At 35.4% G+C, this 18,983-nt stretch overlaps 2 protein-coding genes across 2 annotated transcripts in view; one reads left to right on the top strand and one right to left on the bottom strand.

Annotated features, from left to right (window-relative positions):
* Window positions 1-13,411, top strand: part of LOC135077197 (CYFIP-related Rac1 interactor A) — a 48,706-nt gene extending 35,295 nt beyond the window's left edge. The window contains exons 4-5 of the mRNA XM_063971747.1: window positions 11,629-11,826; window positions 12,739-13,411. Of these exons, the coding sequence (XP_063827817.1) occupies window positions 11,629-11,826; window positions 12,739-12,805 (265 nt within the window). The 3' untranslated portion in view covers window positions 12,806-13,411. The remainder of the gene's footprint in view (window positions 1-11,628; window positions 11,827-12,738) is intronic.
* A 3,382-nt stretch (window positions 13,412-16,793) lies between these two features.
* Window positions 16,794-18,490, bottom strand: LOC135077665 (nuclear envelope phosphatase-regulatory subunit 1 homolog). Its single transcript, XM_063972229.1, has 4 exons — window positions 18,326-18,490; window positions 18,109-18,180; window positions 17,848-17,982; window positions 16,794-17,013 (listed from the first exon to the last, which is right to left on the bottom strand). Exons 1-4 carry the CDS (start codon window positions 18,351-18,353, stop codon window positions 16,868-16,870), a joined length of 381 nt encoding a protein of 126 aa, XP_063828299.1. The 5' UTR covers window positions 18,354-18,490; the 3' UTR covers window positions 16,794-16,867.
* Between the last annotated feature and the right edge of the window lie 493 nt (window positions 18,491-18,983).

Raw genomic sequence — 18,983 nt, 5'->3', positions numbered from 1 at the left:
CCTCAGAACTTTAGCAGCGACAAAGTAACATGTTTTAATATTCATCTCAAAAGTGTAAAGTTTTACCCTTTCTAGTTTGTTTAATTACAAAACTTTAGTTTGAGTTGAAACTTGAGAGTCATGTTATTTATTCTAAAAAGTTAAGTTAGTTACCAAACTATAGGTCGTTTATTTCAAAGAAATATAAATATTTTTTAACCTTTTACAAGTTTCGATACATACCGGAAAGCGCAGCGTAGGACGTCCACAGACAAGGTGGACTGACGACCTCATAAAGGTACGGGAAGGCGCTGGATGCAGGTCACCCGCCACCAACCGGCAATTGTGTGGAAATCATTGGGGGAGGTCTATGTTCAGCAGTGGACGTCCTATGGCTGAAATGATGATGATGATGACAAGTTTCGATTAAAATCAGAACTGAACCTTTTTCCTTAGTTTCCCATTTCAAGCTACTAACATAAAGAAAAAAGAAAACATGTCATTTGCATATTGAATTTATGTTTATTGCACGACGTCCTCGCGAGATTCGTCCACTCTTCGTCAAGTAATTTTATGGCACCATGGGGCGACATTGTAGGATAAACTTATTACCCAGAAGTAGCGATACATAAACATTTGTATCTAAACCTACATAATGTAAAATATTTGGAACGTGTGATTCTCAGAATTTTGTCTACATGTAACTTACTCTTGTATGTGTCTATTACTTTTGGACACGAAAACTACCAAACACGTTTTTTCACTCTTTTCAGAATATTAGTTGCAATTTTTCCGGTTCATAAATGCACCTGAAAAACCACAACACTAATTGATGAACTTTTTTTAGTTGTAACAAGTAACACAACGGAAACAATTATTTTGTTACGTTGAAGAGTTAATTTAATAGTAATTGAACATGAAACGTTTATTAGGGATAGTATAAAGTCGTGCGTGAGCTCATTTCTCAAGATATTTGGTAGAGACAAAGGTATACCTTATCTACACCTTTTTTTTTTTTTTTTTTTTTCGTCAGGAAATGCATGAAATTGCATACCCACTGGCCCGGGGGAACCAGTGGGTTATGTAAGGCTCTCCCTGCCAGATGGGCAGGGCCTACTCACTAAAACCTGACGGTGTCCTCCCGAAGTCTTTGGGACGGTGCTGCGAGTTATTGTCCGAGCTAGATGGCCTAGACATTCTTTCGCGGCTCCGCCCCAGACTGTGGCTCGCTCTGTTTGAGCAAGCGACGACTGGCTTCAGGGGAGTAGTACCTCCCCTGGTCTTCGCTAACGGTGCGCGTGAACACATGCGCGCGCCGCCGCCACGGGTCCTCCTTTAGCGGCCACCAAACACCCCCGTGTCTAGTGGCCGAGGACCCTTAAGAGGGGGCATGGAGATGGTAGTGTCTCCTTATGTCGACAACCGCGCTCTTATCCATAAATCCGCTTATCTCTCTATCGTCTTGTAACTTCAATGCAACAGCCTCATGTACCCGCTTTAAAACAGGCCACACACAAACGGCAATAAACAATTGTTTAGAAACTGGCCAAGGAATCTAGCGCAAAGGTTCGCAGCCGTATAAATCTCGGATTTCTCGCGCAACCAGATTTCGAAGCGTGCGTATGCGCAAACCTGAACGCTCTAAGGCTTGCCATTGTCAATGCAGATTATAATAGTATCCAGTCCAGCAACTCATGTCATTATTCTAGCTAGAACAACACTTAAATACATAAGAGCATAGGCTCTTATGTATTTAAGTTAAATACATAAGACCAGTTATAGAACTGGTCATAATATTGAAATCCAAGTCCAACCAATATACATATGGTTCAGTTGAAATCGAATTTTACTCGTTATTTTCAAACGGTAGATCCTGCTTACCTTTGAGGTTACCGTGCATTGAGCACATTTAATTTTATCAAAAAATAAAGATAGATGATGATTGGATGCTGCTGTGACCTAAAATATGAATTGTTTTATTAAATAATGTAACAGACTAATACCGTTATAAATTAACGTATGCTTAATGTTAATTAGAATTAACATACAACACGTGTTAAAAATGGAGCATTATGGCTTTAGGGCACCCCGAAAAGCGTGTTGGAATTAAATTACAACGAGATTATGTAATAATACCGTTATTAAGAACTCTCTGGTAATGGTCTCCATAAAGAGCGGCTCACGCAAAATTAGCTCGCAAACACAACAAAATTATTCAGGGAAAATGGATTCCACGAGCGATTGAGTTCAAAATATGCTCACCAGTGTTAGAATAACTTTCCTGGGTCACCACCAGAAGTAATAAACTGGGGCTTCTTTAGTGCGCTAACATACTTTTCGAATTGCGTCATATTTTCCGACAATTTCCGACAACTTGGCAGTTTTGCGCTAAACTTATTCGGACATGTTGTATTAAACGGAAACGTCGAAGTATATGACGGTTACATACAATATACAATACAATCCGTTCTAATTTAATTTGCAAGTTAATTTATTACTTTTGCAATAATGTTAGGTTTTGATTTGATCACACAAGTTATTAAGACTTACGTAAGAAATTTAATGATAATGAAAAGAAAATAATATTTTAAGAGGCAATAATTTACTAAAAAAATAATTGTTAGTCCAATTTTTTCTTGCTATGATTCTTTCCCAAAGACGCTGAATCTTCTAGAAACTTCATTCTGAATCTGCCACCAAATTAAACCACATGCGGCTAGTATTTTTACGTTTGGTGGCATCTTTAAAACAAAAAGAAAAAATCTGCAAATTCGAATTCCCCAGATTCTAATTTTAAATCTGGCACACGAGCGCTGGTGCAAGTAGGTGCATACAGTGTGGCCAGTATCCTTGCAACAAGGGCGTATTTATTACTGCGGAGGATCGTATGTCTCCCGCGATATCATTGCTCCGGCTCCGGTATCGCCACAAATAATGTGATAAATCAGCTGTCACTCATTAGATGATGCTTTACGAGCAACCGATTGGTGTTGACGACCTCGTTCGTCGATGCACATCACTAACAACAATTATGATTACAAAGACAAGATGTCGTTTGTGGTGCAAAATCTATCGACAAATATACAGGGTGTTTGAACGAGTTACATTTACAGATTTCCTGCTCGGGAATATGAACATCTGTTATCGAACTTCTGCTACAAGAAATCGCTAGTTCGATCCCCGTTAACCGCTGCATTGTTGTGGTCAAAGTGGTAGAATAGGTAAAAGGAGGGGTTATAAAAAACAAATTCCTATAGTAAAAAAAAAACATTGTAAACATTTGGGTCAAGTAAGTTGACATTAAATCACATGTTTGTCTGTGCCTATTTTTAAACACGCGTAATACTCCTAAATGTAATTAATGTTGTGACACAATACAAACATCTCAGAATTCGATTGAGAAACTAGGCAAGTGTGTCTGCGAGTGTCATTATGAATCACAAATCGTCGTTCTAGGTCAAGAGCCCGCTGGAGGATCCGTCCCAACTCCCAATTATTACGAAACGACTTCAGTTCTCAAGTTAAAATTTTCAGAGAGTAATATTTTACTTTTTATTGGCACTCTGTTGAAACAGCCGAAGATAAGCTTTAGCGCAGTTTTTATTTCGGATTAGTAGTCTGATATTTAAGATCACTTTTTGAGATTATTGGTCAAATATTTTTTATAGAGTCGCTGTTTTAAGACTGCGGTGATTCTGTCTGCTCCAAATCCAATGGACTCCAAATCCGCCTTTTGACGCAGTTGGGTAAAATATTTTATGAGATTGGATGTGATCTAATATTTTTTAACAAACCACAGACAATAACAACTACCTATTCGGAATATAATGACCATTATTACATCACACTTTTGTTTTCGGCTATTGTTTTCATTTGTTTTTATGTCTCATCTTATTTGTCAATCTGTGGACTCTAAAAACTGGACTTAACTCTGTTAGCAGTCTGTTTACGTGTCGTAATTCGATAGAACGATAAATTATGGTATAAACCACCATAATTTTCTGCAACTACTTATCTACTACATGGAATACCGGATTAGAAAACGGCTTAAAGTTCAGCAACGGACCTTTACGGCCACCTGCAAGTAGACCTAGCATAGTGTAGCATACTTTGTTGGAAATATCGGCACAGATTACAATCTGACATGGTTTTCACTGCGGATATTTTATCTGTATTATACCAGAGCCACAGAGGAGATAGGCCACAGTGTACGTGAAGGCAGTAACTTTTCACAGGATTTTTTTTCTGGCTGCCTTTTGCTTGATTGTAAAACACATTAGGTATTCTTCGACTCAAACCTGAATAGCAGTGTCCATATAAAATAAAATTTAATTTTGTAATCTAGGATTAATATCCTAAAGTTACAGTGAAATTAATATTTCACTAACTTTTCCCTTTAAAATTGAACTACACCAATGTCTATGAGTTGGATCACACATCATCCCTGCCATGAAAAGGAAATGAATTATTTTTCATGGCAGGGATGATGTGTGATGAATGGATGATGGTAAAGGGTCCCATAATTTCTCTGTGATATTATGAAGACTCATTGTTTCTTATCACGGACGCGCAATAAGGGCTTTCTGTGAAATCCACGCGGCCAAACTGCGGGCAAACTTAGTTAATGAATGAAACTTCTATGTCATGTTGTATTGTGGAAATGCAGATAACATAACATATCGCGCAGCATGGGTTAATGACCTAGCTTCTTTCGCCGCTCCAGCTGTATTTGCTGTTTGTTTTTTCAATGGCAGATCTTTCGTACGAGTTTCCGCGGCTTTTGTGGAAATATGGAAATGAAAGGAATATGGACTACATTTTTAATTAAGCGAAGGCTGATTTTTCTTCTACGTGCTTTTTAATTACCCGGTTCAAGTTTTTTCTTCTAACAAAACAGTATAATTAAGAATGAATTAGGTACAAATAAAAAGCTTTTGTTTAGAATGTGATAGATTGGATATTATCCTTAGTTTTAATAAAAAGTTGGCCATATTTACGTGAGAATTAAGATACAGTAGAGTCTCTCTGTAGTACATAGACATTCATTTAATTCCTAATAAATAAAGTATTCGCTATATTAATTATATTTCGCGATTCCATCATAAATATTATTCACACATAATAACAATAACCCTGTCCTTAATAAAGCATTCGCTTCTCACTGATCACAAATATGGGTCACATGACCGTCGTATCATATGTTCGTATGATGAACATGTATTTATACCGAAGTATGTATGTATATCCTAGTATGTTTTATCACTTGCCTATCTAATCGCTCTGGTAGAAGCTCTGTTGTTTTGGGGCAAGGTGAATGGTGAGATTGACAACAATAAGTAATACATACCTATGTAGAGTCACAAAAATATGTCATAAATGAATTATTGCACTTTCTTTGCAAAGAACGTGTCATTTGAAATTGCTTCCCACTTAAGCGCAACCTATATGAATTTTCTAAATACTGTATACAGTCAGTCAGCGTCAAATAAATAGTTCGTGACATCCAAAGTGGCCTTCCTTACTTATTCCAGTTGCAACAAAAATATTATCTATACTTATAATAAATCTGTAGAGAGGTCAATTCTGTACATGAAATATATTTTCAAAATAACTATCAGGGGGTGATAAGTGATCGATACTGATGCCAAAAATGCAATCAGTAAAATTTTTGTCTGTCTGTCTGTCTGTCTGTCTGTCTGTCTGTCTGTCCGTCTGTATGTTCCTTATAGAAACAAAAACTACTCGACAGATTTTAACGAAACTTGGTACAATTATTCTTCATACTCCTGGGCAGGTTAATATAGCATACTTAGGAATTCCCACGGGAACGGGAATTAGCGGGAAAATCCTTTTGTATGAAAAATCTAAACCGCTTAAGTTAGACGCTTGAAATATGGCATGTAGGTACCTTAGTAAACTTAAAGCTTAGTTACAACAGGATATTGCAAAATTCCCACGGGAACGGGAGTTCGCGGGAAAAAACATTTGTATGAAAAAATCTAAACCGCGTAAGATAGATGAAGGGAGTAGTAAAACGGGATCCACGCGTACGAAGTCGCGGGCGGCCGCTAGTTTTTAATAAGAAATTACAAAATTACAGCGTACTTCGAGGAAGCTGATTAAATATCAGATCGTTGAAACACCAAACCAAGGAATCTCATTTTCCATCAGCAATTATTAATAGTTGCCAGTTTTATCGCACAATACGCGAGTGTTGCCAGTTACGCACGCTGCCTACATAGTTTGCGGAAGTGCTCTCGTATACAGGGCGTATGTAAAGGACTATAAAAAAAAACTTGTATGTACTACAAAGGTGCTGTGATGAACTAAGATATTGCACTATTTAGCCATCTGTGAACAAGAAGAACTGGGGCTACAAGGCTTTTATTCTAAAAGTCATGTTTCACCGTGTGAAAGTCATAATTTTCAGCTTCATTAAGGGTCGTCTAACTGCTCCGAGGAACCGAGAAAACAAAATTAAATAGATAAATATTGAATAGGTGAAAGCCTTCTCCCATTTGACACGCATCACAATTTTTTTTCTGCACTGCAATAACCTTAGTTCAAATTAATAGGATAGAACGTACACAGTACACACCCTGTATTTTTAAACAGTTTCCCAATACGCTATGGTTTCCTGGAACGCGCGAGCTATCAGCTAGATCGTCTGTCCGCTGTGCGTCCATTTATTATAGAGAAACCACGTGACTTCTTCCACTTCGAAAGTGTATGCGCATGAGTCCATATTTTGTGCTCACGTAATTCTTTGTTTTTCGCAGTGTGGCTTATGTTATATTTTTGGCTTTAATAGCTTTATTGCTATGAGTAACAAAACCCAGACAGGATAGGCCCAAGCAAAACACGAACAAGGTCTCTTACGTAACTCCCCGATAGCTATTTTATTACTCATTAATATCCGATATTGCCAACTTATCTTTTTACTTACTTTGAACATTTTAGCTTGTGAGTCATTCACGTGGGACGGTGGGACGCCCTTTGCGTTGCAATTCACTACGCAATGGTTGAAATCAATTCAAATCATATCCTGTTTTACGCCTAATAAAATGATGATGGTTCATGCAACTTTGACCTTGAATATGGCCAAATGTCCGTGAGCCAAACTGCTGCACACATTATCAGTCTACAGGCCATATTATGCAGATTTTCTAAGAATCTCTAAGGCTGAGGCTCCACCTGTGTGCTATTTCTTTTTAAGGCCGAAACATGAGCTCAGTTTTTTTTTCCAAGGCATATTTTAAAATCCAAGTCTGTATTCTGGCCTTTCTTATATGAAAGGGTGAAAAATGTCTCTTATATTTTGACTATTTTGAGAATATGATAAAGTGAATGCCCAGACAGTCAGACATACAATTTCAATGTAACAGCAGAGTTAACACTGCGGCGTCGTGCCAAATGCGTCTTGAGTAAATTGCATTGTTGCATCGGTTTTTTCTTTTGCGGAATTCTTGAATTTCGGCGAAAAACCTAAGTGGAGTGTGAACGGAAACCAGTCTGCTACCCACCAGTATTTTGGTTCGCGACGGCCATTGAAAGTGACAATGGGACCGCACGCTTTGAATAACAAATCGCTGTGCACGTCATTTCATTATGATGTGTAATTTAGAAATGGTCAGTTAAGCCCGCGGTTAAAGTTGTCTTGTAGAGTCGGTGATGTGTTCGATAACCAGATGAAACACATAGTTTAATTATTGGCCGATTTTACTTGGTCAGTCCAGCCAGCGCATAGGTGACTGCCAGCGGTCCTTCAACTGAGGCTTGTAAATCTTGTAATGTTACTGTAAAACAAAGCCTTAGATTAAAAGTTGAAACTATGATTGACGGAATTTAATTGGACTTATCACAGGCTAAAATCTATTACGAGTAGATTCGTATCGTAGCGAATGTGTCTCGTATATGTGCAAACCTTTATGGCCATAAATGGGCCCAGTTTTGTTATTCGGCGAGGAGCGGGATCCGCTGATTCACCCTTGAGTTGGGTCACCTTGGTTTGTTGCTTCTTTCTTTTTTGTGAATCTGGGGCAGGTTTGGGAGTCATCGTGGCGGTCGAATTAGGACAGCTGCACAGTTGCGGCGATATGATAAGAAAACAACCGAATTGAGAACCTCCTCCTTTTGTTGAAGTCGGTTAAATAGAGTTGTAGCGTTTGAATCGCGGATTGCTTTACTGCTAGCTCGCGTATACTGTTTATTTTTGTTTTTACAAATTAAAAAAAGAGTAGTGATTGTGTTCCGAATTGTTCGTACTTCTACTGTAGAAGGATGGCTGATCGAATAAAATTTAAATTTTCTTTTCGTCATCGTCATCGACACATAAAAGTTCTAGTGTGAAAAGGGCCTAAGAAGGATTTATCACAGATTTATCATAATAATGTAACATCCATAAAAAAATCATATTTCTGTTACATTTACCTATTATGTTTTTCTCTAATATCGTGCTTGCCCAATTGATAAAGCAATTTACCAAGTAAGTGAGTGTATCCTGTAGATATTTGACCTAAATATCGTCTCCTCGTGTTCCTGACAATTATTGGCCAGCTAATAGCTATTAGTCTACATACAACAACAACTAATATCCGCAACTATTGACGAGAAGGGTTGCCACAACCAAACAACAAAAACAATTGTTTTAATTACTAGTTCTGATATACATCTAATTTAGGCTTAGATTTATAAAGCTTTATTAATCTAAGAATTTAGGTAAGAGTCACGTTAATAAATTAAGAAAATTCTCAAATTTTTCACCTTATTCTATCCATAGTCAAATAAAGCTCTGAAAATCAATTGAAGACAAAAAATAAGAGGAAAACGTCAGTATTTTCTAGTTTTATAGGGTATTTGACACCACCAATCAATTGACGTACTTTTTAAACCTGTCAAAACGACACTCTCCCATAGATTTTGTACGGCAATGCTAGCATGTGACGTCACAATTTTATCAACTCAATGAAACTACTTTTTTCAATTATAATGCAACGAAAAATCGTACTTTTTTCAATTATAATGCAACGAAAAATCGTAATTTACAGGTAATTAAAAATTAATTAAGTTTTTAAGACCAGAAAGAAGTGTCTTTTTAAAAAAAGTTGTGCTTTAGAATTATTGGGAAATGGTGTCAAATACCCAATTGTGACATAGCAAAATTGATATTATGCTAGCACTGGCAAAATGGTAACCCTACTAAACACGTGCTCTGCCTATTTAGTACACAGTAGTCAGTCAGCGGGGACTTGCTTATTCGATTTGCAAGCCCTTTGGGACCACGGCAACTGGATATGTTCAGTACATCAGACTAACATTTTGGTTGTAAAATAGCACCTATTATAAGTATCAGAAGGTGCTATACTGTTTAGTTACGTGTTGTTACCTTGGGTATTTTGTCTGAAACCACAAATTCAGTTTTGTGTTACACCAGTGGACCTTTGAATTTGAAAGCCTTATTTTATCTCGTCCCGAAAAGTCATGATCTATGTACATGATTAGACACCTAACTAAATAAATATGTCCCTTAACTCATAGTGAAGGTGGAGACTGTAGTGTAGGTACTTACAACACTGCAGTAACACCCAGACGCTCTATTTTTACAGAAAATGTAAACTTTTCTGCTTTGCTAGCCCTCTGTTTGTATCTATCAATTCCAATAACATAAAAAGCTCCGAATAGTCCATACCATAGGACTAGGAAAGTAAAATATAACTTTTATATCCGCTGTCTTAACAATACGCTACGCTGTACGTGATTCTATAGTTTAGGCACAGTTTAGGTGTCTTCCTTCCTACTACCTCATAACGATCTGAACCTTCCGACCCGAATCCTACAGGAGCTACCCAGTAGTCAAGTCACGTCTAACCAGCAAATTGAACTTTAAATCTATTGAGGTAACGGTTAAGACGTTGACCCACATTTTTGATCGCTGCACATAGTTTTATTGTGCTGTAAAACCCATTCATGTAAACACACATGCGACCCACAAAACTGTAAAACAAGTTTGTTTGAAACACCTGATGTTCGGGATTTTATTGCCATTAAAAATTACAGTAGCAGTATTTTTGTTACTGAATGAGGGATCAAAAGGAAGTCGAAGCGCTATATTTATTTGAAAGAAGGCAAGAAAAATAGTAGCTTATTATTTCGTTTAACCAAACTTAATTTTGGTAGGTAAGTATTTATCGAAATCAATTATAATATTTCAGTTTCAGTAGGCAATGAACAAATAAGTTGCATTTTTAAAACTTATATGCAAAAAAGTGCATATAATATACGTTTTGCCTGGGAGAAACCTCAAAACTGTGTAATAAAATTCCAGAAGTTCCTTCTTAGCTAGTATGCTTTTGCTTAGTACACACGCAAGTCAACGTAATGGAAAGTAAAACATTGATGAGGCTAGACTTTATGATTCATCAGATCGCTTCATAACGTCAGCATGAATTTGTCTATCTTAGAAATAAACAATGATCTAGATCTACGAGTACATCATAGCCCAGGTTTGTTTACAAATATCTGAATATCTCTCCGCTGTTGAATAGGCGTATTGATTAGAATCGTGTGATAGCGCACGATAAATGCAGTCTCAAAATAGGTATAAAGTATCTACCTTATCAAAACTTTCAACAATACAGTATGTGCGCTCCGCAAAAAACATACAACTGAAATATAGGCAAATTACCTTTCTGAAAACAACACTTCACTATGCAATGTTGTAGGTTAGGTACTGAATACTCGTTTGCGGTTAGATTTGCATCGATGTCGCAAGAGCGATGCAGCGAGCTTGGACCTATTGTGCGCTGTATTGTAAAGATATACCTAACATACCATAGTACCCGCTCCCATTCTAAATTGACGAACTCTACGAACGTAGGAGATACGTATTAGGCAGATTAGTTTCACTGTCATACACAGAGTAAATTGGGTAGGGTCCACATACATAACTTCATCTTGTCAAGATGTTGAGGGTAGATAAGCTTAAGCATGTATTGTCATCACTTGGGTCGTCTTGAGCTTACCAAATTACCAAAATCTTGGTTCAATAATGTTCTACAAGTCAATGAACCTTGACAAATTAAACCAGGGAAGCAAGCCACCATTACAATGCGTTGTCTAAGCGTAGATTACATAATCAAGCCTAAGTTAATCACTTGACAGAATAAAGCTACAGCCCTTAACATAAGAGTCAAACATGGAATCTATCACATACTTACTGCCTAATATATTCGCCCTGCTTCTACTTAAAGAAAACCTTTTCGTTGTTCAGAAAACACGTCATCGAAGTTGCTTATGTTCTCGTACAAAAATTTAAACATACCAGTACCCCATGAGTCATGAGTGGTGGTTCCGGGTTGCGGATAGGGAAATGATCCAGTCTTCCCCTGTGCGCAACCCGGAGACGCGTCCAATGGCAGACCCAAAACTGCACACGGATTGCACATTCGACTTTTTTTTCCGGGGAAAACATACATGAAATTGGGCTATGTGGGGCTCCCCTCAAGGATGAGGCATACCTACAAAAGTAACCCCGGTATACTCCGTCGATCGCCTTAGTGGGAACTATGGGAATCCCGACAACCTTCAACTAGCACAGTCCCCCAGGCTTGCACATTCGACTTGCTCTAACTTTACCTTCTCGTGTTCCAGAAAACTCGTCGCCCAGTTCAGTCGCGAGGAGACCTCCCTACTAGTCCTCCGCGTGATGGTGGGCCTGATCATCCTGTACGACTGGGTGCACCCGTCGGGCGCCTTCTGCCGCTCATCTTCAGTTGATGTGAAGGGCTGCGTGAAATTCTTGCAGCAACAAACGCCTGCTAAGGCGGAGCCGTTGCTGAATGCTCTGAGGTAAAAATGTGATTTATTTTCTAATCATCGTTTTAGTCACAGGACGTCCACTGCTGAACATAGGTCTCCTCCAATGATTTCCATATCGCGCGGTTGGTAGCGGTCTGCGTCCAGCGCTTTCCTGCTAATGTATTAATAGTGAGTTAAAGAAATAAGAGAGAATACAGGTCTGAAGTAGCAGTTGTAGTTTTCACAGCTTAGACAGATATCGATCTAAGTCGTGAAAATCAACGTGATGTAAGCCATTGCTATCGAGCAATGGGTATCGCTGATACAAATAATACTACGGATTAGGTACTACGTGAATCTGTTATGTACTTTTTACCAACATTATTAGATTCTGATTTCTGATGCAGTGTATAACGACTCTGGTGAAAAAAAATATAAATGTAGAAAAGTTAGTACAGAATACTGACAGCCATGTATCCATTAGGCAACATTTGTTGCTAAACTGTTTATGACTAGTGTGAAACAAGTTTACCATAAACACAGGTTTCTGAAACTTGGCCATCCACACTTGCTTTCCACTCATAGCGGGGAGCACGGCAACATGTACATATCCTATGTTTATGGACTGTTTATAAACTGTTTACAGAGATGATGAAACATTGTTTATGAACAGTTTATAAACAGTGTTTATCAACAAATGTTGCCTAATGAATACATGGCTTTAAGCTTGGAACCATCCCCTCAATAAATTTTCGGAGTTCAGATCATGATGCTTTTTGTGAAAATCATGTGTTTTATTCCTTATTATTTTATTTCGTACATACTTACATTCTTCTATCTGAAACACCGTATATTATAGTCTCTAATCTAGTCCCTAAATAGATCGAAGGTACAGGTGTACCAAGAAAACCCCAAAGCCATGTCTCATTCATAATTAAATCATTTACAATGCCTTCGTTCCAGGTACACCACAAAACACCTGAACCACCAGTCGACACCGAAGAACATACGGACGCTCCTCGCAGCGTGAGGGCAGCACTCAAGCCTTGCATGCTGCTGTGGGGAATGATTCGACAATAATCATCGTGGGGACTTCTCAGGGCTCGTACGCACACGCTTGTTCGATGCAAAGCTTTAAGGCTGAGTTGCACCACCTAACTTTAACGATAACCGGTATTTTGTATGGAGTTTGAGAGATTTTTGACGTTTGTTAAAGTCAAAGTAAGATGGTGCATGCAACCCAACCTAAGGGTTCGAATCGCATTGACGTACGCTGACTGTCAGCGCTGCCACGGGACTATTCCCACCTCTCGTTTCTACCGCTTCAACTCCTGTGTAGCCAGAATCTACAGCTTGGCCGCCAATAAAAACTCAACCAGTGAAGGTCAAGTTTATCCCGGGGGAAAGTTAAAAGTTATTGGTTCAAAGTCGTTTCCTTTATTAACATGATCCGTGAGCACCGACGATCAGCTAGTGGTCAGCGCGATTCTATAACCCTCCTAGGAAACATTCATAAAACCATTGCAATGAACAAGCAAGCTCAATATAGAAAACAGTAGAATCCATTTTATTAATTTAGCACAACACCCTTAATTTTTAACTTTAATACAGTGTGAGTCACGTTAAAGTGTACATATGAAAATAGATGAAACTAGACTTATTTTTATCGACAAAAAAGAGGTCAAAAAATTTTTGAGATTTTTTTTAAATTTTTTATAGAATTTTTTTTCTTCCAATTACTTATTGTAAAGAAAACTTAATAACTTTTAAACTAAGCGGTATATCCTGATAAAATAAAAAACAATAATAATTCTAAATAATAGGCGATACTAAAAAGATACATAAAATACACAAAAAAGGCCACCAAATAATAAAAAAATGATACTTTTTGAAAAAATCTGCTTTTAAATTCGTGTTTTTTTGGTTATTTGATAAATTTCTCCAAAAAATGCCCCTATAACCGGTAGTTTTTATTACTTTGTATTATTTTCTATCGTATTACCTTTGTAAAACCAAAAATCGCATGTCTCTATCCCTATCACAACGTTTGCAATGATCGTTTGAACTATGCCTCTCCGGGCACGCCATTCAACGCTTCGTTAACAACGAAACTGAAAATGGCTCTAGATTTGTAATTTTAATAAAGATAAGTTAGATTTCAGATAAAAACAAAAGATTTCGAAGTAAAATAAGCATTTTAGTTAAAATTAAAATTGTCTCTACCTGTAGCGGAGAATAATGTTGTGGCAGGCCTTTGTTCAAACGATTATAGCAAATGTTGTGATAGGGATAGAGACATGCGATTTTTGGTTTTACAAAGATAATACGGTAGAGAATAATACAAAGTAATAAAAACCACCTATTATAGGGGCATTTTTTGGAAAAATTTATCAAATAACCAAAAAAACACGAATTTAAATGCAGATTTTTTTCAAAAAGTATAATTTTTTAATATTTGTTGGCATTTTTTGTATATTTTATGTATTTTTTTACTATCGCCTGTTATTTAGCATTATTACTGTTTTTATTTTATCAGGATATACCGCTTAGTTTAAAAGTTATTACGTTTTCTTTACAATAAGTAATTGGAAGAAAAAAAATTCTGTAAAAAATTTAAAAAAAATCTCAAAAAATTTTTGACCTCTTTTTTGTCGATAAAAATAGGTCTAGTTTCATCTATTTTCATATGTACACTTTAACGTGACTCACACTGTATTATGAAAAACGATTGGCTGATTTACATGCTTACGTACTCGATTTTAAAATCCAATGTATCACAAAAAGTCTATTTTGTATACATTTGCAATGAAAACTAATAAATAAGAATAGTTAATTGAAACGTAAAACTTAATATTTTTCAAAGTTATTAGTCATTGATTTGAAGCTTTACTTTGTAGTTTTAAGGATGTAGGGGTATGTGTGTAGGCACACTTGTATTGCAAATGCATGCTTATGAAGCAGAATAATAGGAATTGTTGAGAAACTACCCCCTATCCACCCCCACACCACAGGTGCAAGGTTATACTGTAGGTTTGTATGTCACAACAGATTTTATTGCAATCAGATGAAGTCTGTAAGTTAGCTTTTATAATCCTTAAAATCATAAGATGCTTACATTAGACACCCGTAATGTAATTAAGAAAGAAGTATTATTAAAATAATATTACATACCTATTAATAATAATTCTTAAAATGCCTTGAAACTAATCTAAGTGTAACTCAAATTGATTAAACGTAATAATTTGTGCAATATAGGTATTCTTTCGTAATATACCTACCGAATTAAAAATATTTAAAACTTCCAAGTATCGGTAGTAATTCAAAATCATCTGTAAATGATTATTATCCTCCATGATGATCATATTTAATTAGCCATTTATCAAAAATCATACAATATGTCGTTACATTTTGTAAAGACTGAAAAAGTGAAAATTAGCACAAGCTCTTAAGCATAATTATATTATTTCAATGTTTTTCAGATTTAAAACTGCAGAGTATATCAAGAAAAAATTATCATAATTTGAATTTACATTATAACAATTACATTTTATTATGTGCAGACGCAGCGGCGTTTAACATAGGTTAAAAAATGTTCAATATACATGATGTTAAAGTTAAATTTACGCATATACCACTGCCTTGATGTTAACTATCTGTAATTAATAAATAAATTTTATGATGTGTTTCTATATTGACAATTATGTATAAATTGAAATTTACGATAAGCAACATGCATGTTTACAAGTCATTTATACTATTATTATTATTACTGTAGGATAAAGAAGATAATTGTGAAATATATGTAGCCAAGGTCAATGTGAAATGCTCACCAAGGTAATTTTCCTGTATTTTGTTCATTATTGTCTTTATTAAACTCTGTAATAATTTTATTGAACGCTCAAAAACAGTTTGAATATGTTAAAAGATATAATTATTGTAATTTATCTTCAACGTTAGCAGATTTTACTAATTTTATATCCATGTTCATTACCACTCATATTTAACTGATGTTAAAAGTTAGTAAATACTTATGTAGGTAGTTTCCATTTGTTGAAATATTAAGAATTAAAAGTATATAATTTAGTTTATTTGATGGAGGCTAGATACATTTTATTATACTCAAAATGTAGCATTATAACATGAGTTTATAATTGTTAACCATTGTCACTCTAGCACAAACATCTTTTTGTAAGTATAGAATATTAAGTACCTACTTGCACAGTCAGCACAATACAATACTTATAATAAACTTTGTTGATAAAAATTAGGTATGTCGACTTGTTAACTATGTAAAGGAAGATGAATTAACTCTCCGAATTGCATTTAGGTACATGTCTTTAAGCGATGTGTGCTGTGCGCATACAAGGAATTGATAAATTGAATTGAAATAATATCAGTTCCAAAATGACACTGCCCAAAGCATAATTTTTAAATTACTTATATTTTTTTATAATATCAATAAGTTTTTGTAGTACCTATTATTCCATTTGATAATAATTCCAAAATTGCAACACTCCATGGCGAGTATAAACATAGTTCAAGACGTTTTGTAGCTTTTAGTGAGTGTAATAAAAACAAAGCTTATGAAAATGATTGTAGAATGATTCACAAAAAGTAATATCATAATAATGTAGGAGTCATATACTCTTTTGAGTGTTAGCACATAACTATGTAAGCTTCCTTTTACAAGTGGTTATTTTGTTATGATCTTAGCCAAATATTGTAGCGAAATTTAGTAGCAAGAGCTAAATGCAGTTTGTAGTTAACAAGATTGTTGTTCCTCATCCAATTTGTGGCACATTTCTGTTGATAAATTAACTGTAAGGTGGTTTGTATGATAGACCTATTTTTTAGTTATCTTTTATTTATTGTATATAATAAACACACCAAAGTTATGATTAATAAACTTTAATAGACTTGTAATACTTTTGTTTTATTTTTACCTTCCAGTGTTAACTGTATTTTGATGAAAACTTTAATGACACTTAATTAATATAGCTTAAATAATACCCTGGAAACTCAGTACTTACTATTTATTTATTCTTAAGTAATATTCACAAAATAACAAATCAATAACCACTATAACAAGTCCTCAATTATTGGCTGGTCTTGGCTTCAAAATGAGTTTTCCAGTTTCATCGCATGACATATTGAAGTCATTCAGTACAGACCGAGTCCTAGCTGTGATTATGCTTGGTGCTATCACTTTTCTATGCACACCCATCATAAATAATAATACTGAAAACAAAAAACACATAAAAGGACAATGACCAAAAATGTATGGAGTGTGGTCCAAATGTCCACCACTAACGAGACCTATGTAGTAAAATAGTCTACTAAATACTGATTCATTATAACCAAACTGCAATCAGAAATATGCTGTCAGTAAAAAGTTATGACTGAATGAAAAGTCTGTTTTTTAGCTTTTCATCCGAAAAATGTTCTTGATATCATTCTATCCATTGCACATTTTGGACTAATCTACGCATGTTATAGATGAATTTTATTAAATATTATACTAACTGTGCCTACGACTTTGTACGCATGAAAATAGTTTGAATAATAGTTCCCGGTTCAGTTAATTTTTACAACATTTGTCTTTACTGCTCCGCCCCTATTGGTTGTAGGGTGATGTTATTTATCCTTAAACCATCCTTGATAAATGGGCTATCCATAACGAAAAGAATTTTTCAAATCGGACCAGTAGTTCATGAGATTAGAGTAAACTACTACAATTTTTAAAACAGTCATAACTTTTTACTGACAGCTCATTTTTTTTTTCATCCCATATTGAAAGTTAATCTCTATTTAATGGACTATAAGCCAATAGTCTCATTGGTGGTGGACAATTGGACCACTTTTGGTCATTGTCCTTTAAAAATAATAACCACTATCGAGGTATGCTAGTGGAACACATTATTAATTATTCTTGTACTAGTAAAACAAGATAACAAACAATTAAATATTGTTATCACAATCTTATGAAACTGTTAGGCTCTCTAGTTTCTTTTTTTATTAGAAATTAAATATTTGAACTTTAATCTAAATACATTATTGTAATGGTTTACATACCAAGTAGAGTAGAAGTGAATGCAAAGAATGGATGGTTCCACAGGGACTGTGTGAGAGAGACAACAGGTGTCAGAGGGTCAGATAGCCAGTGCCACGCTGCCATAGCAGTACATACTGACACCACAGCTAGTAGAACTGGAAAATTAAATATTAACAGGTTAATTCACTTGTTATAATGTACCTATGGTTCATTTCAGTGACTTCTCAGAGGCATTACAAATAATTGCACTTGAGCTTCTAGGCATATTGAAGTATACTTACTTCTCCATCTCATAGTTGCTGGTTGGAGACATCCTATTACTTCTGTAAGGCGGCGCTCAAATGCCTTCAAATCTAAAAAGAAGAATAATTTAGAAAATACATCTTTACGCCAAATTATTATGTACCTATAGGAATCCTTATGTTATAGAGTATAATAGGAGATAGTATTATTGTTTAAGATAGTCAAATGTATGCTTTTCAATGAGATTTATCTTACCATCACAGGCAGTTTGTTCTAGAGACATTATAGGTTGTCTGACTACCGTTATTAATATCTACGATGAACCAAGCAAATTATCGCACTGCGGGTTTTATGATTTTGACGATTTTGCAAGTATTCATTACACAATTCATCAAAAACTAGACTGAACTAGACTTTATCTGCAAAACATTTTGTTTGAAACAGACCAGACCGATTATTTGACAACTGACAACTATCTGACACACAGTCTGACATGACGTGAACTGACAGCAATGACAGTTTTGAAGGGATGTGCCGATCCGATTCCAATCGATTATTTTATCTATACGATTAAGTTCGAGTATAGTATGCACTATTGCACTTTATCCATTTATGGAGACTAGGTAGCTACTCCTACTTTTATTACTATACATTATAGGTACATCGTTTTGATACCTATGCCCAGTGATCGATTATTATATTTTTCTTTGTTTTAAGCATATTTTGAAAACAATTAAATTGTCTAATAATACATTCAATGAAACATTGAGTAATTAAATTATTTAGGTACAGGAAATTAAATACAACACCCAATTATATTTTTTCTTTCTTTCTTTCTTTCCAATTAATTTAAGAGTAGTTAAAGATTTTTTTAAAAGAAGCATTGTTTCTAATGCTGATTCATCATTGGATT

The sequence above is a fragment of the Ostrinia nubilalis genome, chromosome 13 (genome assembly GCF_963855985.1).
Source record: "Ostrinia nubilalis chromosome 13, ilOstNubi1.1, whole genome shotgun sequence".
Classification (NCBI taxonomy): Eukaryota; Metazoa; Arthropoda; class Insecta; order Lepidoptera; family Crambidae; genus Ostrinia; species Ostrinia nubilalis.
The sequence above is the reverse complement of the archived record's forward strand: the minus strand, read 5'-3'. Positions and strand labels throughout refer to the sequence as shown.